Raw genomic sequence first — 21,838 nt, forward strand, 5'->3', positions numbered from 1 at the left:
TTAAATCGTATCGACTAAATATCTTACAACAAATGTAAAAATAATTCGAAACATCTGCGCAATGCGCGGGTCAAAATTTAGTATAAGAATATTACTCATATGTTGATACCAAAAAACACCTAAACGATATCGTATAGAAGTCACATTGCCCCTAAACTATAAATACTCAAACAAAACAAAAAAATTGTCCCTGAATTAATCGGCTAAAATTATATTGAAGAGTCAACAACACAGCCTAGCTTCTCCAAGTTTTATTGTAAAAAATAAAAAGGCCTCTTCACGTTTCAAATATTATCATTACAAATTATCAAAGATACTTTGACTTATTACGTGTTTCTTTATTCAGCATAACACCATTCTCAATAAAATAAGATGACCAACAACGGAATAATATACAATTAATTAGTTCTTATGCTTACTAAACTATGCTAAAATTAGTTGTAAGTAGCATCTGTTAGAGATAATCAATTAGGACCCTTGTCGGTAGTATAGTTTGTACTTTGACAAAAGATAGTCAAGGAAGCAAGTTAGTATTAATCTATTCTTATATCTTTCCTTGATAAACCAAGTTACATTATTGTTGAATAGTACTAGTTTTTTCTCCTTTTTTTTTTTTAAAGACATAGACTCGTATAGCTTCATAATTATGAATTATACTCCTTAATCATGATTGCAATTGCAACATTAAGGTTAAGGTTTTCGGAAGTCTCCATATCAATGTGAAATTGTGACCGCATAAGCACAATTTTTCTATAGTTTAGGGGCTATCATGAAGAGAGCGCTAGTTTTTGGACTAAATTTACGATGTATTCAATTTTAATACATAATTTGGACCTTGACCATGACTAGATTTTTACACTTGATCTAAAGTAAAGGGTATTTATGAAACATTTTAATTTAGCCGATTAATTTTTTTGTGATAAAGACAATTGACAATAGTTTTTCAACTATAGACGATTTATTATCCACTATCAGCTAGTTTATAGTTTTTATTTATACATAGAAGAAGTTTGGGTGAGTTAGGTTCTGAAAGTTCATTGGATGAAACAAATTTAAAGAGCGTTTTGTAGAAGTACTTATAGATTCTCAGATAAATAAATTCTCATGCTAGTAACAAAAGTTTAATTCACGTTCTTATGAAGTATTTGTCAAGTCTTTTTTATTTTTTCTAGTAATAATGCTATAAGTTAGAAATATGTGCCTTGATAGTTTATAGTTTTGGATTTTTGTTTTTGTTGGCATTGGGCAAGTTAGCCAGATGAGGTAATGCCAGATGAGGTATTGGCATTGGTGTTTTGCAAGTTGAAACACCAAATTGTTCGAATCCATAACCTTATCCACTTTGTTTCATTTCTAAGTTTTAGGCACTTAATATTTGTCTTTTTTAAAAAAAAAAAAGACTATTGTGATACTATGTACTCCACCTCTATTGTGCACTTTCAATGTTTTAGGCACTTAATATTTGTCTTTTTAAAAAAAAAAAAAAAGACTATTGTGATACTATGTACTCCACCTCTATTGTGCACTTTCAATGAATGATGAACAAGTTGGATTTGTCATCATTTATATGTATGTATCAACCTTTAATAAGTTTATTTAAATCTCATCGTGAACTCTTTGTTGAAATTGATGATGATTTTCTGTCTTTTTATGAGAATGCGACTCTATTTGAAGAGAATTTAATTCATATATATTGGTAGTGTAATTTTTTTACATCGTTAATCAAACATAACTCATATATTTAAGACTAGTATGGATACCCGTGCCAGGCACGGGCTAGAATTTCTTCACATTTGAAGGAGATAATGTTGTGATGTATCAAATGTAAGTTATAGTCTAACATTGAGTAGAAGATTGAAGGTTGAACAATATATAAGTGAAAAAATTCATACACTTAGTGCCTTAAAATATTGGGTGAAAATGTGGTATCGTTCTTATTTGTGTGGTTCCTCTCTATTCAATTCAACTTTGTGTGGAAAGCGGGAGCGATTCAAGGTGGTAGATCACAGATGCAAAGAGTCTCATACTTGAGGAAGAGATGTTAATGTGTCAAGTGTGAGTTAAATTTTTGCATGAACGCATGAGTAAATTTTTAAGAATATTTAAATGATATACCCATATACCTAGCTAATTCCTTAAAGTTCTATATTGGATGTAATAGTAGATTTCAAAGAAGGTATCAGTAAAAAGACTCATATACTTGATGCTATAAGATTTTTTTGTAAGGATGTGGTATCAATCTCACTCGTGTGGTTTCTAGTCTAGTGTGGGAATCATACCCAGCGTGGATTTCCCGGTAGTTCCAAAATTATGATGAATTTTTTTTTTTTTTAGTTTTTGGATCCCCGGTAGTCCCCCAACAACTCAATATATTCCGTATACTCTCGCAGACAAAGCACAAACTCCTTATTTTTTTCGCTTTATCATTTCTCTTATGTTAAAATCATTTTCATGCTACATTTTTATTCAACCTCTATTATTTTAAATTCCTTGAATATTGGTATTTGGTGGGATGTAACAATGGAAAAATGCAGATGTGCTATGTTGAGTTTACAAAATACATGCTTATTGAACATTTTAAAATGATATTGAGTTTTTTTAATTAAGTCTAATTTGTTGGTAAAATAATTACTCAAGATTCCTCAATTCCTTCAACAAATCTATAAAATTAACGACAACTTGTATTATTCACTATTCTCTTATGGACAACTCGTATTATTCATAACTCGTATTATTCACTGCATATTTTTTTCGCTTATCACTTCTCTCATATCGAATGTCCTTTTTTGTATTCATTTTGTTTCTTCTAATTTTCTTTATCTCTTCTTGTGAAAGAAAGAAACATAAAGATACATCCACGAAATCGTCATCAACCCAAATTTTTGAACATGTTGTGTCTCTATTTTACTTTTCACGACTATGTCACATAATTAAGAACACATATAATCACACAGTTGGTTAAAATATTGTAACATTTTCAAGTGTGAGTTAACATTCTACATATTGGATGAAAGAGTAGATTTTGATCAAGATAAAAATGAGATGACCCATTTACCTAGTGCCTTAAGGTTTTTTGTGAAGGCGTAGTGTCAATCTAACTTGTTTGGTTGCTATTGGCATAACATGATTATCCAACCTAATGCAGGCTCTATTGGAAGACCTAACATTATGATAAACTAATTTGTTAGTTTTTGAATGTCATTTGTTTGATTTTTTTATCTTAAATTTTAGTTATTAGATGTCATTCGCTTTAATGCTGTATTTTTTATTCAACCTTAATTTTTTTTTTCAAATTCATTTACTTTTGGCATTTGATGGAATTTTACATTAGACAAATGCAGATGTATTATGCTAAGTTGATAAAATACATGCTTATTGAAAAATTTAAAATGATGTGACGCTTTTTTGGTTTAGTCTAATTCTTCTTCTGGAAAATATTAAGGGTTAATTAAGTAAATGATCCCCATAAATATTCAGAATTTTGTTTTTAGTCCTACAAAATAAAATCACACTTTTTAGTCCTTGTAATATTTTCCTTTAGCATTTTAGGGACCGAAAATGGTGACTTAAAATTTTTACAGGGACTAAAAATGTTGATGGAAAATTTTACAGGGACTAAAATTGCTGAAGAAATTTTTTACAGAGACTAAAAAGTGCGATTTTATTTTATAGGGACTAAAAATGAAATTCTGAATATTTATAGGGACCATTTACTTAATTAACCCAAATATTAAATTTAAGTTTTTCCATGTTGTTCTCTTTCATACCATTTATTTCATTCAACTTGTATTATTTCAAATTCTTTTATTTTTTTGTCTTTGGTAGAATTTAACCTTGGAAAAGCAATTTTATGTTATGCTAAGTTGACAACATACATGTTTATTATACGTTTTCAAATGATGTGGTGTGTTTTTAATTGAGTCTAATGTTTTGGTAAAATAATTATCGAGAAATTCTCAACCCTTTCAAGAAACTCATAAAATTACCAACAACTTTTGAAAAAATGTGTTTGATCGTGTAATTCCAAAAATCAATAACAATTAAACCAACAAATTATTTTCAGTAAAAAACCAAGATGAGAGATGGTTCGTGTATAATGAATATGCTATTTATAACGATTAATTTGAATTAAAAATGCATTTTCTAGTTCATTGTGATTTTCCGACTCTAAGGGTTTAATCTAGTGGTAAAAAGACAAACTTTGGATTTAGAGGTTCCAACTCATGACAAAAAACACATTACATATCTTTTTCTCTTATCATTTCTCTCATATTCAATGTCCTTTTTCGTATTCATTTTGCTTCTAATTTCATTTATCCCTTCTCATGAAAGAAAGGAACATAAACCTACATCCATGAAATCACCACTAACCCACACTTTTGAACATGTTTGTGTCTCTATTTTACTTTTTATGGCCACCTCACATAATTATGAATGCATAAAATCACACACTTGATTAAAATACGTTAATGTATGAAGTGTGAGTTAACGTTCTACATATTGGAAGAAAGAGTAGAATTTGATCAACATATAAATGAGATGACCCATATGTCTAGGGCTTTAAGGTTCTGGGTGAAGATGTAGTGTCAAATTAACTTGCGTGATTGCTATTGGCCTAACATGATTACCCAACCCGATGTAGGCTCCATTGGAAATCCCGGCATTATGATAAACTCTCACGATTTAGTCTAGTTAATTGTGATTTTCAAACTCTCGGGGTTTAGTCTAGTAGTAAAAAAGACAAACTTTAGATTTAGATGTTCTGAATTTTGGACACTGCTAGTATCATTGAAGATAGATGAAATCATATTTCATACCTTTCACAAAATCAACATTCGTCGACATATTTTTTTATTAAAAATAAATTCATTGTGATTTTTTATTTTATTAACTTCGTTAAATATTATACCTCAAAAATCGTTAGTGCAATGATCATTAAAGAGTTATCCCATGTACATTTTTATTTATAAAATTAGACATAAATGCATTAAAAAAATTGTTATTAAAAGACATTTACATGCATTATGCTATTAAAAGGACACGACGTACTTTAAAAAAGTTTGCAATACAGACTTTGTAGAAAATTAGTAAAATTGGAATTTATAAAAATCATCGGTTAGCTCAATTAATTTTGGGTAACATTCGATTCTTCTTCAAAACTTTGTTATTATTATTTCTATAACTATATGATTTTTCCATTTTATTGAATATTCTTTCCTAAAAAACGTTTTCAATTTTTTTTAAGTAAAAAGAAAATATATTAAATAAAAAGAAAAAGATACAAAGACTGGGGGGACATAGGACTTGACCATTTTGAATTAATCTTTGTTTAATTAATCTTTTTTCTTTTAGAATATGTTAAAATTTAGGCTTTCATTTTGAATCAAAAAGTTGAGATTTTTCATTTTTAATTTTTTTTTAAATTTACAATTTAAAAAAAATGATAAAATGTTTAGATGAGTTAGGCTTCGGAAGCTCATTAGGGTCAGAACAAATCTCATGGCTCAAAGAGCATTTAGAGAGGTACTTGTAAATCATTCACTAAAGAAGTCATCGTGCATGCACCATAAGTTAAATCAATTACCTTGCAGTTAAGTCAATTCTTTACCAATTGAGTCTACCTTCCTTTGTAATGCTACTATTAGTAATTTAGTATTAACTTATAATAAAAAAAAATCAAAGACATGTTACCATATTTTAAAAAAAAACATGATAGCAAATATTAATGCTAATAATATCATTCAATTCTCCATTTAAATGTTGTTGTTATTACTATTTCTATAATTATATGATTTTTCCATATTGTTAATTTTATTTCTTTGGCTTAAATGTCACTTTGGCCCTGTAACTAATTTTAAAGTTCAATTTAGTCCCTTTAAAATTGGTCAATTTAGCCCATAAATTTATTTTAAAATCTCAGTTTGGTCCCTTAATTTTAATATAAGTCAAATTGATCTCTTAATTTGTGTAAGTTAGTGCAGCTTCATCCTTTATTGTATAACAAAATCGAACTTTGTTAGTAGCATGAACAAAAAAACAAATAGAAGCAAATTTGTATGTAGTACAAACCTATGCAATATCATTTTTAAAAAATGGAATAGGTGTAAAAATATGATGACTAATTAAAGACCGTTTAGTGGAAATTATATTGTATATTGTACGATTATTTTTAGGAAAAATGATAATGAGCATTTATTCCCTAAAATAACAATAATGAGTATTTATGTGTCTTTATATTTTTATTTTTGTTAATCCTACGTTTCCTAAGAGAAGAGTTCAACTGCGAAGTAACTAAAATTCGGGTTTTCCCAAAAAAAATATTTGATGGAGTTCATAAACAACTTGAGCCAAAATACCTGGTTTTCGTATTTATTTTTTTAAGTTACTATGATTACAATTTCAAAATTAATCAATTTTAATTTTTCAAGTTTGTAGAAGTGTTTTGAAAGAATTGTTTTTCCGTAGAAGTCAAGGATGAACGAATATTGTGAAAAGAATTAATATGGAGTCGATTTTAAACCATTTGTGGTTATAAGTTTTAATAATAGAATGAATGCTCCTTAAAAAAAAGAACGAATACAAAGATATGGCGTTGAACAAAACATTAATATTTTTTTCTAAAAAAATGTAATAATTTAATAATCTTTAATTAGAATATTATTTTTAATAATAGTATGAATTCATTTAAATATTTCATAAAGATGAAGGAAATAAAACTAAAAAAATCAAAAACACTATACACTAACGCAAGGTCTTGTTTTTGTTTTTTATTTATTCGCTCATCAATTAATTAACTTTTTCCACTCAAATATCTATTTTTTTAATTATAAAATATTAGTTTTGTTGTTGTCTATTTTAAATAAATCAAAGGAGAATATAGTTTATAAAATATTAGTTTTGTTTTTGTTGTTTTTTAATTATAAAAACATATTTTTTTTGTATATACAAAAGAAAATAGAAACATGAATAGAGATTCGGTCAAAAACAAAGAATATAGAAGCAAACACGAAAAGAAAATTTTAAAAGAGAATATGAATAGAAAATAGCAACATAAGAAATCACAATAAAAAGTAACATACAAATAATAAATGTTAAACAAACAATAAACAAATAAGAAATAAACAAATAAAAGAAAAAAGAATGGGTTTAAAAACAATGATTTTTATGGGAGGAAGATGGGAGGAAGATGTAGATGAAAATAATGAAAAACAAATTGTCTATATATATAGGAAAAAAAATCATGTCATAATCAATTTTGATTGGCTCATGAAAAATAAATGAGTCATTGATCCATTTTGATTGGCTAATAAAAAATAAATGATTCAATATCCATTTTGATTGGTTGATAGAAAAACATTAAATGAGATGAAGAGTATGAAGATGCCACGTGTACTTATGCTCATAGAAGTATCCTTTTGTATTATATAAAGATGAGATGCTAAAAAATCTCTCTCAATTTAAACAGAAATTCTAAGTTCGAATACAGTTTTGAGAATGCACAAATTAGTCTTAACTGTTGTGCAAAGAGGATGCATAACTTACGGAAAAAAAAGAACATCATATCACTAAAAAAAATTAAACTATCATTGCATGAAAATTAAACTCTTTAAAAATAGTATTTAAGCTTAAATGCACCTTTGATCCTCTATTTTGAATAAATTGAACTTTTGATCCCCTAATTCTAAAATCAATTTTTTAATTCCCCCTATATAACAATTATTGGAATTATTTTGGTGCCCCATAAATTTTGTTCATGTGTCACTCTCATTGATGATATGTCGCTTAGATTGCATAGTTGTGTTGGAAGTGTCTTCATATAGATAGAAAATATTTGGAACAACATAAATTCAAAATCGTTAAAATCGAATAGGATAAATCTGCAAACAAAATTACAACATTCAATTTAATAATATACGGCGACAAAATGTCTACAATGACAAAGCCTACAAATATGATGAAATTAAAGTGTTAAGAATAGTTAGAGAAATGATATTTGTACAACCACTTTTTGACAACTTTATGACAATTTTATCTCTCATACTCACGTTATGTTTTTACTTAACCTCTTTATTGCTTTGGTTTTTGTGCCAATACATCTTTTTCTTTGCAAAATTATGGTTGTCCCAAAGTTATTAATCAAATAGTTGTTCGAATAACACAACTCGAATAGTTATGTTTCCAAAGTCATTTATTGAATATGCACTAAATCAAAGTTAAATAATCGATCTGAATCAAAAGGATACCACAACAAGACGAAAAACAAAACAATGTCGCACCAAGATGACGAACAAACCAAATGTCTCATTAAGACGATGAAATCACAAAAGAAAAAACTAAATATATGAAAAATATCATTTATTTAAACAAAAAGGAAGTACATTTTATCATCTAGAGGGGGGATTTTGGACCATAAATTGGCCCTAAATCATAGCTCATGAGTGGATGAAGAAGAAAAAGAGGGGTGGATAAGGGCAGCTGTAGGTTTGTCTTATTTTACATAAGTTAATTTTTGTTATTACTTTTGATGGCATATTATACCACAAACGATTCTATGATTTTTGGTGTCATAGATGAAATAATAAAGTTATAAATTTTTAATTATTATTATTATTATTATATTATTTGCATTTTTTGTTGCAAAAGACTCATTTATAATCACAATTCTTTAAAATTATATTTTCAATAAAATTAATCAAAACGAATTAAAAAAATCTATATATATTAACTATAAGTAAAAATAATAATTTTTAATACTCTCAAGTAAATGGTGCTCTGGATTGTTGCCCCTTCTATCCACTCTCAAAGCCACCCTGAACATTAAAAAGGCATTTGCTAGCATCTTTCTATTGAGTAAAATCTCACTCTTCTACCTTGTTTCTAAATTTTAAACCGAAGTTTATTAGGTGACAAATAAACTAAAGTTGCTCATAGTCTGAAAATATTACTCTCTTTATCACTTTGTTGAATTTTTATTATTCTTCACATTGTACTGTCTATGTTTCTGGGCTAATTCATTGTATTGTCTCTTTAGTCATTAATGAAATGACGTAATTTTCTTTCCTTCTGTTAAAATAAATATACGCATTGTCTTGACACAATATTGAAAAGAAAAATACCCATAAAAAAAGACACATTATTGAAAAATAGTTGAATAATAATATTTACTCTTAAGATACTAACTTAGTAACTCAACTTAAATATTCCATTTTTAAAAAAATTGGATGACAGAAAATCAATAGGACAAAGATGGCTGCATTCCCAATTTTAGATGTCCTAAAACTATGATTATCACTGGATCAAGAATTCTTATCCCAGCATTTAATTAAGATGTGCATGATCCGGATTTCATGCTATAGTAATATATAAATCTGAAAATGTTAGTACCTCGAATAAAATGAGATATTCACATTATTTAAACCTAACAAAGGAAAACATGGCCTCTTAAATGTCGAGTTACAAATGATCATTGATTCTGGGATAGTAGCATATGGCCCTATACCCATTCTCTTGTGTCAGGATTAGAGTGGCACATGCACCATGTGGTCCTGGGAAAGGTTGCTGTGCAGCTAGATTATTAAGGTCATCATAACGTCAATGAAGTGAAAAATGGATAAATTTTAGTATAACTTTATATTAATAAATGTTGTTTTTGGCAGAAAAGTGGCAAGCATCAACAAAACAAAGACACCTAAAATTTTAGGTTTAAACTTAGATGAAAATATTTGATATAAGAATATAAGTATTTACGAGTTAAGTTAGTTCTTACGATCATTTTATTTTAATTTTAACTAATATAATGTTATTAATTAGTTTTTCTATTAAGTGGAGAATTTTTTTTTTTTTTACAAAAGCGACAAATAACAAAGAACAGTGGGAGTCTTCGTGAACATAATTTAATTGTAGGGTTGGGGTCTCACTTATTCACTTTAGAAAGTAAATTTTAACCTGTAGACAACTTGATAAAAAAACAAAGAACGGTGGAAGAAGGATCCGAAATAGCGCGGTTTATATTTTTTCATATTAATGATCGGTCTCTTTTATTTTATAAAATCAATTAATATTTTCCTTAAAAAAAATCCATTAATGTTTGACATGTATCCCAACAGGATGTGTACTTCTAATATTAATTAATTAATTAATATTTTTCCTTTAAAAAAATCTTGACAGTTTTTTTTATAAGAAAAGCAAGATGGACTTATTTTGTCTATAAATGAAGCAGCAACTCATCTTACACTCTCACAAGTAAATGAAGCAGCAAATCTTGACATTCAACCTAATAATATTTGTTATAAAAAAATGGACTATAATTACTTACCAACAAGTAGTAATTTAGAAGATTTCATCAAAATTGGTAAAAACATGTACTCACAAATGTTAAATGACCGCATCAGTCAAATCTATATTGTAGCTAGTGTAATTTATTGCATACTAATTTGGTTCAATACCATTAACAACAATTTCATATCTCTTCAACTATTAACTATTGTTTTAAGGCATGAGATGTAAACCTCCAACAAACTCGTCCTTCACGTTGTTGAAGCTTCATAATCTATAATCTCTGATTATGACTTTCCATTCTCTAAAGGGCCACCACCACAATTGCACCCCCATCATTTCAACTCATAATGTCCACAAAGTTGAACCGTACTAGAAAGAAATATCACTAACTACAAACTACTTTTCTTCCCATCTATTTAGTGTGTGTTTGGTTCAGCTTTGAATATAATTGATTCTGACAGAATTGATTTATGTTTGGATACAATCATGTAGAATTGATTAAACAAAAAGAATGTTGTTTGGATGATTTTGATCAAAATTGTTTTTGAATGTATAATTAGTAAAATAGACATAGCTAAAGGAGAATTGATAAAGAAGGAGAATTGATAAAGGGCAATAAAGGAAAATAATAGGTTGTAATAATAAAATATAAAATTTATTGGAGAATTGATTCTAGAAAAGTTAGAAGCTAGGATTTGTAGCTTCATGGAGAATTGCTTTTGGAGGATAAAAGCAATTCTGAAAAGCCAAACCAAACATGTTGGAATATTGTAGAATTGCTTTTGAAACTGTATAGAATTGCTTTTGGCTTTGCAAAAGCCAATCCAAACAGGCTCTTAATCACTGTATTTCTTTTCAACTTTATTTTAAAATTTAAATAAAATCAATCCTCACATGGAGGGAAGAAACTCGAAAACCCAAATAATAAATACGACAATGACATTTACTAGCCTAAAATTCAAAAAGCATTTCACTCATTCCCATCCCTCCTTAATTCCTGATCCATGTTCCTTTGCCTACAATTCAACCATGATTTATGGCTTTTCTTACTTCAATTTTGATGAATTTTACCTTAAACCCCAATTCCCGATTCCTGATCCTATGCCACACCATTCAACCACAATTTATGGCTTTTCTTAATGCCACAAATCAAATCTACCTTCATTACCAATATTGATGAAAAAATTGTAGCTATAAAACACACATTTATTGTATATACAACATTATAATAAAGTACAAATATTATAAAACAAACACAGATCTACAGCTTTTCAATTGATCAAGTCAAATTTGACAATTTGATCGAGCTGCAAACCAAGTACTAGAAAATTCAAGTTGCATTACTTTAACTGTTTATTGTACATTATCCTCTATTTGTTTTTTCTTTTGAGGGCCCAAAAAAACAACTATTACAGTCTCAAACTAAATCAAGGGGAATATTCAACAACAAAACAAGTAGTGAAAACAAAAATCAAAATCTGACTTTAAAGGCATAGATTCAAGTTCAACAACAAAATCAAGACTAAATTAAAAAATTTCATTATTAGTCTTCAAACTTAGCAAAACTACCATCAATTTATACAGATGAATCAAACTATCTCCCAAAAATCATTTCTAATCACAATTCATAGCCATTCCTCATACTAATTTTACTTACATACTCACACATGAATAATAAACATGATTAAAACACAAAAATTGAAACATATATAAAAACCAAGTACCATATTCTGACTAATATACATCATAGTTATACAATTTCATTGCTACATATAAAATCATCACTACATTTACAAAAAACCATATCATTCTAAACATCTGGTTCGACTTCGCCTCCCCAGCATAATAACTATACCTTAGATATTCATCATACTTTATAAATATAAAATGAAAAATATTTAACATTATAATTATGATATGATCATAATATTACTTTGTTGGTATATGGTGAAGAATTAAATTCCACGTCAGCATAATCTCCAATCCAAGCGAACCTCAGCGGGTCCATGCACATGCTGACTAGGTTTCCTGAACGAAACAATGTGACTACTAACCATGAAAGCTGTAACACGTTCTGAAACTCTTACATCTTCCATCTTTAATTCTTGTAACCTTAGCACGTACTCCGGCACGTGCACTAGGTCCCACACAACCCCAACACCACCAGGTTTCATCACTCTTACCATCTCCGCCACCGCTCTCATCCTCTCCGCCGCCGCCTCCGCCGTCTTCTGTCCATACTCTCTCCCAACAGTATGCACAAACACACCAGAAACGACCACATCGAAGTAATTATCAGGAAACGGTAAGCGTCTCGCGTCGCCTTCGCGACACGTGACGTATTCACCTACTCCTTCCATTTTAGCCGATCGAAGCGTGGACAGTGTAGTACGCTTCGATCGGTCTAAACCGACAACACGGCCGGAGCTTCCTTCTTTCTTCAACTGCGTCGCGACGGCGTTGAGGAGGATTCCCCGGCCGCAGCAGCCTAAATCAAGAGCGAGTTTTACCGAAGACCAGTCGTGAACGGCGGAGACGATCCGCTGTGCCATGTCGTAGTGAAGTGGAACGGCGGAGTAAAAGAAATTCGCCGCTGCGAAGAAGAGACATACAGCAGAGAGTGCTGTTACTGAGCCGGTGAATCCAGCGGCGAATCTAGCGACTGCGGCGGTGGTGATTATTCGTTCAAAGAAACTGCAAATTGGATTGAAGTAAACGAAATAGAGAACTGATAATACTGAGAATAAAATTGCTTGACATAAGAGGAAAATTAGGGTTTGCCATTGCTCCATTCCGTAGATCGTCCATTCCTTGCTATTGTTGCTTGATTTTCCCATCAGATTCAACCGGGGATTGAATTTGAATTGTATCTGCGAATATAAGAGAAAATTGAGTCAACAAAACTCGAGAATGAGAAGAGGATTGTTGAGAATTAGATTTTTGAAATTGGAACTTACGGTTAAGAAATAAAAGCTTAGGAATCAGATCCAAATGTGAAACCGAAATTGAAAAGAAAGAAAAGAAAGAAGTGAGTGACAGTGTATGAGTCACTACTTAAACAGGCACAGTTGTTGATTCTTTTGGTTTTGATTTTTGAAAGACGCGTTTTGATTCGTCGTTATGCTCTTTTTATTTTGTGTCAGAACAAAACGGCGAGGTTTATCTGCGTTTTAACACGACACCCTTGTTTCTAAGATTAGTACGAATTTCGAGAGATGAAAATGGTAATGGGACCGGAACCTCGTTGGTGGTTTTGTTTTTTTGATTCTACACAATGAAAGAAAGTGTTTTATATACTGTGTAGTGTGTACGGTGTTTGTGTGAGAGTATAAAATCTTTTGAGTGTTTGAACTTTGAAGTTGAAGGGTTTACCGGTTAACCGGCTAAGGAGGTTGCTAAGTGGGAAGATAGCTGTTTTTTGGATTGGGTCATTGTAGTGTTGGTAAGCCTGCAATATCAGTTTCTGAGATTGGTTAATTTATTATTGTGATTGATTTTTTTAATTATTTTATTTTTTGGTCTTATAATGGACTTTTTATTTTGTGTGTATTCAAAGGCAAAAGGAAACTGTGACTTTTCTTTTTGAACTAGTATGTGTGAATGAATGATGACATTTATTTGGGTCGTAAACACGGTATTATTACCTTTGGTTGCTTATTACCGTTGTGTTTGTGTGGATTTTTTTTTATTGGTGGAGAATTTCAGGAAAATCAACAAAATATTGGTGTGTGACTGTTACACTTCACACACATCACGCAGGAGGAATCATTTTCACTCCATCAATCACTCAAAGAGTATCAATATTCTCTCACAATTCAATAGAATAACAAACAAACAAATATTTCTTAAAAAAATAAAAATAAAAATTGCACTTCTAAAAAAAAATGTACTTATCCATATCAAAAATACCAATCCATATAAAGAGAACTGACCTATTTTAAAAGAAGAGAAATGTTAACTAATGTCTCACAAACTTTTTAAGATTATAAGTAGTTAGTCTTTATGAAAATGTATGTAATCAATGTATTGGAAATTGAATAAAAACCAACATATTTTACGTGGGAGTTCTGCTCTTCTCCCAACTGTTTTTACACGTTCCTAATTGAAAAGTCTATATTGCCCATGCGTGAGTTAAGTCACGCTACGTAACTTAAGTCATGTATCGGGGTTTAACATGGGAAAGGAGAGTTGTTTCCCACCATGGAAAAGTTATTTTAAACCATTAGATCAAATAGAGAACATAGTTTTATCATGGACATTCAACACCAAATTTTTTTCCTCACACTCACCACTCACCTCATACAACTCTCCTTCCTCTCCCCATTTGTGTTTTTTCATTTCTTGTATATTCTGGAGAAAAAAAAATGGCTCTTCCTCAAAAGCTTCATGAATCTTTCAAAGACAAAACAAGCCAAGAATTGTCTCTCTCCCTAACAAACCAAGAAGTTTACAGTTTAAACATGTTGATGTTGATCCACAACCTCCTTTACTTACTAAGCAACAACTTTCAGATTTCAATTAATAAAAATATTCATAGATCCATAGAAATCAAATAATAAAAATAACACAAGGACCCAAAATCCCAAAAATGAATTGCAAAGTAAAGAGAAAAAAATAACCTTGGATTGGATTTGGGTGTGGTTTTTCAGTATCGGGCCTTTAGAGGTTAAAGAGAAGCACAAGCTCAATGGAATTTTGGCCATGGATGGGTTTTTTTATTTATCTTGGATGAAGTAGCGGATCGGATACAAACTTCAAACCCCATTAACAAAGCTTGTATCTTTTCCTCACTTCTAGATGGAATTTTTTTCTATGATGTTAGTTTTAATTTGGTCATGTTTAATTATTCGTCACTTGTAGAGAGAATCACATGTCTTTTGTCACTGGAGAAAAGAGGTTCTTTGTTTTAATTGTGAAATTTGTCATTGAAATTTCAATGACAGTGACAAGACAATGGTTTATGGAAGATCAATTTTTCTTGGTTCGAAGGAGGAAGAAAGAGAGTTGGAGCAGCTGCCGTTTGGGGGTGAGTGGTGAGTGTGAGAAAATTTTTGGTGTTGAATGTCCATGATAAAACCATGTTCTCTGTTTGATCCAATGATTTAAAATAATTTTTCCATGGTGGGAAACAATTCCCCTTTCCCATGTTAAACCCTACCATCACAACAACATAAACATAACTTCACACCATTTTAAAACTTCTCAAATACGAATTTTCCCCCACCAAGTGCAAATTTCACCAACTTCAGCCAAATCAACATCAAATCAACCAAATCAACAAGTAAGTTATGCCTATCCTACTTCATCACTTTTTTTTTTGTTTTGTTTAAATTTTTGATTTTTTGGAGAAATTTGACATTTTTAGGTTTTTAGAAATTTGGCTTGCATGTTAATTTTTAGAATTGTTAGTAACGAATTAAGTTAGGAATTGTAGTTTAGATGTTGTTTAAAGTGCAATGTGGTAGTTTAGGGTTTTGAATTGTTTGATTTTAAGTTGATTGAAAGATGGACTCTAGGTGTTTGATAAAATGTCTCAATGAAAATTTGTTTGTTTTTTGGATTGTTAATGACGAAATTAGTTAGAAATTGGTTTGTTAATGTTGATTATAGTTAGTATGACTGCATTGTGGTAGTTTACGAATTTAAATGACACTGCCGAATTTTAATTGTTGTTGTTGAATTGTTAGAAATTACACAATGTCTGCATGAAAAATAATCATTGATTTTTTGCTTTTTGAAATGTTGTGCATATATGTCTCAGAGGCCTGACAAAATGAGGGGAGATATGGAGTCCGCTTCTAGTAGTGCACGGAAGGAAAATGAAGCACTACACCCTCCTATCGCTAATCGACGGAGAGGTGGTGGCACGAGGTTTACGGGGAGGGGGGAGGGGTACATTGTCACAAACAGCTATGTCCCAGATAGTGGACCCGACGCATCCTCAGCATCATCATGAGGAGTATCATCCTCAGTATCAGCAGGAGGCGTATCAGCCTCACCAGCCTTACGAGGAGTTGTTGAATAGGTGTAATCAACTGATGGAGCCTGACACAGAGGAGGAGGAGGAGGAGGAGGTGGAGCAGAGTATTGTTAAGACCGCCTGCGTTAAGGCGTTTTTGTTGCTTCTGCTTGGCTACACCCTTTTTGCCGGCAAGAACAACAAAACTGTTAATCTGCTATGGCTGCTTGCGCTTCAGGTAGGGATGAAAATTGGACACAGGCCCGATGTGTATCCGTAAAAAATACCCACAATGGGTAGGGTAAAACCCCGATTTCATGGATCTGGGCACGGGTTCGGGTAATACCCACAAACTTAAATGGGTATGGGCACGGGTAAGGGTACTATACTGCACAACCCCACAACCCCGCATATACATATTTATATAATATCATAAATGATTTACTTATTTTGGGTGTATAATTAATTAATTAATTTTGCTATTTAAGCCTAAACCTAAACCTAAACCAAAAAATTATTTAGGGATATTTTGGATGTTTTTTATTTGACTAAATACTACAATTCGTACTATTTTATGAGTTAATTTTAAAAAATTGGGATCATAGTTTTATTTCAGTTGTGATGTCTTTACTGTATTTTCATAGTTAAAGTGCGGGTAATGGGTGCGGGTATGACACTTAGGTACCCATATGGTATGGGGAAGGGCACTAAAACTGTTGCCCACAAGGGTACGGACACGGGTACGAGTATTTTTTTACAAATGCGGGTATGGGGAAGGGTACTATGGTACCCTACCCATAGGGTACCCATTGTCATCCTTACTTTAGGATTTAGACATGTTGTTCCCAGACCTCCTACGACGTATGTCCATGCCGTTCCCAGACGGGTATGTCCATGTCGTTCCCAGACCTCCTACGACGATTAGTCCTCTTCAACCAGAGGAGGTGGTTACAACCTTCATGGAGTTTGTTGTCCATGTCCTTAGCCAACAGGAGAAGGGTTAACCGGTCCCGGAGAACGAGGGCTGGAAGCATTCCAAGAGGTACATGAAATGGTTCTACCGTGTATCCCATTCTCTTATGATCACCCCTGCGGCCGTTCCTGAGTACACAGTTCCTGCCCCTCCCTACGAGGAGGTTAATGTTGAGCAGCAGTGGACCAGACATCCTCCCGGCCCATTACAGATCATCCATAATGTCAGAGGCATTGTGGATAATGCTATGACTGAGATTTCGAATGTGTATTCAAATCCTGTTGTTGTCGGCGTTATGGAGAGCATCCGACAACAATATCACATGTTGGAGGAGGTGCGGGCTCCGCGGAGAAGGAGTAGGAGTCCACGGGAGTAACAAGCTCTTATTTTATGACTTTTGTATATTTTTAGTTTTTTATGACATTTTGTCGGATATGGATGTAAACTGTTGAGTAAATTGTTTCTAACATGTGTGGCACCTTCTCTAATTTCTTCGCAAGATTATCCTTCCTTGTATGAATGTCATTGAACACCTCGTTGTTGACGTAGTGTCATGTAACCAAATTGTTCAAGAATCGTTGGTACAATATGTTCACCTTTATCTCAAGCTTTATAAACTATCTCCAAAAAACATTTATGTGTTAGCCAAGCAGCTTGAAATCGAAAGGGTTGCACGCGTTTTGCTTCCGGTCTTAAAAACGCTACATCTTTTCTTTAAATATTTGATTTAATTGATAAAGTTGTGAGTTTTTCAAAATAAATTAATTTTTATGCATAAGGCCGTAAATTTTGTACACATCAAATCATGTCAAATAGATTTTGTAGACATATTTTAGAAAGGCTTAATGATGTCTTTAGTCCCTGCAAATAGGCGGCGTTTAAAAATTGGTCCCTGTAATCGCTAATCCTGACATTTTACCCCTGCAATTGTTAATCATTTAAAATTTGGTCCTTTGACCAACTTAATCACTGCCACGTCACCAGATTGGCAAAAATGGCATGGGAATTGACCAAAATACCCCTGGGCTAATTTTTTTTTTCCTTCAAAAAAATTTTTTTTTCAAAATTTTGAAAATTCTTTTTTAAATTAAAAAAATCTGAAAAAATAATTAAAAGTCAAAAAAAAATTTCGGAAAAAAATTGTTAAAATTAAAACTGAAAAATTTTAGGGAAAAAATCGTAAAAAAAATTCGGGAAAAAACTGATTTTTTTTAAGGAAAAAAAAACAAAAAAAATAAGCCAGGGGTAATTTCGTCATTTCCCATGCCATTTTTGCTAATCTGGTGACGTGGCAGTGATTAAGTTGGTCAAAGGACCAAATTTTAAATGATTAACAATTGCAGGGGTAAAATGCCAGGATTAGCGATTACAGGGACCAATTTTTAAACGCCGCCTATTTGCAAGGGCGAAACACACCATTAAGCCTTTTAGAAAAAAAAACCTTAAAAAGTGGCAGACGGAGTGATGGGACGGGATGTATGTATAAAAGAGTTTACCTTGTGAGTGCATACAAAGTAAATCATTTTTAAAAGAAAAATGATATTTATGCAACCATTTTATGACAACTTTTGTGATAACTTTCTCTTTCATACTCACGTAATGTGTTTCCTTTCTTCTCTATTGTTTTGATTTTTTATGTCATAATTTATTTTTATTTATAAATCTATGGTTGTCCCATACGTTATCATACACATGATTGTTTAAATAACACACCACTTTTTAAAAAAGTCGTTAGTTTTTTTACCCGTCACTTCTCAAAGGAATAGACCCCTGATAATCTGAAGTTCGGCTGTAAGACAAGTATAGTTTGATAAAAATTTATTTCACCTAAAAATTAAATTCAGATTATCTCTAACAATTCGTCTTTGCCGCAACTCATTAACTACTTGGTCTCTCTCGCTTAAAATGGCTATGTTTACTTCAAAATTAGACAATAGGTTCTACTTTTTCAAAAAAAATATTTTACTCTCTCCTTGTCCTCCAATAACCTCGTTAATTATTCACTTTAAGTGCATGGTGATTTTTTCCTTAAACTATTAAACAAGACATTAATGATTAAACACCACAAAAACAAGACATTATTATTGCCTTAAAAAAGACATTATTATTGACATTTGAATGACATAGTATTGCTTTACAATATTTGTTTGACAATTTTTATGCACGATAAAATCAATTTTCATAATTGCAAAACATAACGGTATCGTATATACCTTAACAAATTGAATCTAATTTAGAGATTTTTAAATTCAATGAGCTTTTTTTAAAGTCAATTTCAATGAGCATAGTGACCATGTTGCTTGAACTTGAATAGAATTATTTGCACATTGAAATATTTGGGGGTAGAGTGCTTCTGCTTCAAGATTTTCAAACTAACCACTTCACTCCTATATGCTCACTGATTTATTAGTTGTGATATTAATACAAGAAGAATCTTTTCAGTAGTCTCACATGGGATGTAGATCATCAATTGGGGAAGCTTCACATGGGATTATTATTAGTGAATAGTATACTGAGAGGAAGTTAATTACCAGAGGGTGATCAGCTAAGATGAGCAAAAGTTCTTATAATTTCTCATATTTTTTTTTTACTATTCTCATAATATATTCTTTTAATTTTTAAAACAAAATCATATAAATTACTGTATATCTTTCAAAGAGCTAATATAAATTACTGTATTGGTTTCACATGATTATTATTCTTTTATCATGGTAATTAGCTCGCCAACTTTATTGAGATACCGTTATTTGCTTCAAATTCAAATTAAGTAGTAAGCACGTAACTCACTTTAAGTGAGTCACTTTATAGATTTTTTTCTATCGCCCAAATGATCTTAAGCGACAAAGATGCCTTATAGCGTCCTTTATATTAAAGCTATACGCATGACATTTTCTCTTTCTCAATAATATTCTGATATAAGTCATTCTAGTTCTAGCTATGTAGAAATAGATTTAGGCACGTACCACATGCCTTATAAATTTGTTGGCTAGTAGAGTAAAGATATTATAATCCATCATATCACATTAATATTTCTTAAAAATATCATTTTTAACTTGCTTTAATTTATATGAATCATACCTTATCAGATGATGACGTCGGGAGCAGTTGTTTTGGGTGTTGTAGGCTTTGGAATGATGGGGTGTATACATGCAGACATTCAAGTAAGTAAGAGAGCAAGAGTGGGAGTTAGGGTTTCGAATAGATCGTACCTTGGGGGACTGCGTAAAGTCCCCATATATAGAGGTGACATGTAGGAGTCATTGTAAGGCACACTAATGCGTCTGACGGCTACAAATTCGTAGGAATCGTAACCGTCGAGCGAGAATCATGGACACGTTTGGAAGACGTTTTTATTTTGTTGGAATGGGTCTTTCGAAGTGCTACGAGCACCCCACCCCACCCACCCCCTCGTGGAGAGAGGGTGCGTTAGGAGTAATTGGCCTACATGCCAGATAGGGCCAGTTTGGTTTTGGGCTAATGGTAATTGGGTCTTAGGTGTTTGCTCGGTCCAGAACAGTAGCCCCCCAAATCGTTGCTCTTGATTAAGAGTGATGACTTTGAGCAAAATAGTTTTGGGTGAGGACCAACCTGATGCTCGTGAAAAGGGCGAAAGAGTGTTAAACGAAATGCTCGCATGACTCTTCTTGAAAGATGAGAGTCTTTAACCATTATGTTTGTTCGAAACTGATGGTGTTGATATGCTCACGAAGAGCAAGTCACTAACAATTGAATTTATGCTCGCAGGGAGCATGTACTTGAGATGCTTGTGATGTCACTCGAAAATAAGGAACAAGCATGTGTTTTTACATAAGTTGTAGCTGTGTTCGTAAAAATCCAATGTCCGACATGGACGCGACTGTTTGATTCCCTCGAAAGTGGACAAGTCGTTGTCCTCTTAACATTTAATGGAGGAATCTCGAGGATAGGATTGAGGGGATGTAACCTTTGGTTGCTGAGCGCCACATGTAAACTAAATTGGGGACAAAAAAACAAAATTGGATTATTTTTAAGAATTAAAAATATATTTATCCCTGATTCAAAAATTATTTTCATTTCTTTTATATTTTAAAAACGGTTTAAAGAGAATAATATTTTGAAGATGAAATTTATAGTTTATTCCTCTTCTCCAGTCTTAAATTTGTTTATGCATATTTGAATTTTATTTTATCATAAAGAGTTTAACAAAAAAATTTACCCAAGTTAAAGATATAGTTCTTGCGATTATTCAAGCTTTGCTAAATCCTCAATACGCTACATTTTTTTTTACGGTTCTTCGAAGTATTTGGTAGCACGGAACAACAGGATCTGGCGCAACAATGCTGAAACTATTTAGAAAATCCAAGACCGAGCATTATGTTTGTTCACTGCATGGTTAACAGCCCAAACTCCTCATAATATGAGTGTTGCCCTAGGTATGAGTAGATACGTCGCTAAAAGGAGTAATTCTTCTGTTAATGGATATAAGTGTGATGTGGATGCTTCATTATGTACTTTTGTCAATAAAGTAGGCATCGTGACTTGTATTCAGGATGATTAAGGCAGTTTTATCCTTGCCAAGACAAAGTGATTCTCACCTTGTATTGATGTTGACAAAGGTGAGGCGTTGGTATTTTTTTAAGCAAATATGC

At 31.7% G+C, this 21,838-nt stretch overlaps 1 protein-coding gene across 1 annotated transcript; it reads right to left on the reverse strand.

Annotated features, from left to right (window-relative positions):
• Positions 1–11,988: 11,988 nt before the first annotated feature.
• LOC146949838 (uncharacterized) lies at positions 11,989–13,719 on the reverse strand. The gene is made up of 2 exons (XM_085745850.1): positions 13,236–13,719; positions 11,989–13,148 (listed from the first exon to the last, which is right to left on the reverse strand). Exon 2 carries the CDS (start codon positions 13,113–13,115, stop codon positions 12,246–12,248), a length of 870 nt encoding a protein of 289 aa, XP_085601976.1. The 5' UTR covers positions 13,116–13,148; positions 13,236–13,719; the 3' UTR covers positions 11,989–12,245.
• Between the last annotated feature and the right edge of the window lie 8,119 nt (positions 13,720–21,838).

The sequence above is a fragment of the Medicago sativa genome, chromosome 2 (genome assembly GCF_051527215.1).
Source record: "Medicago sativa cultivar Bolivia chromosome 2, Bolivia_mono, whole genome shotgun sequence".
Taxonomy (NCBI): Eukaryota; Viridiplantae; Streptophyta; class Magnoliopsida; order Fabales; family Fabaceae; genus Medicago; species Medicago sativa.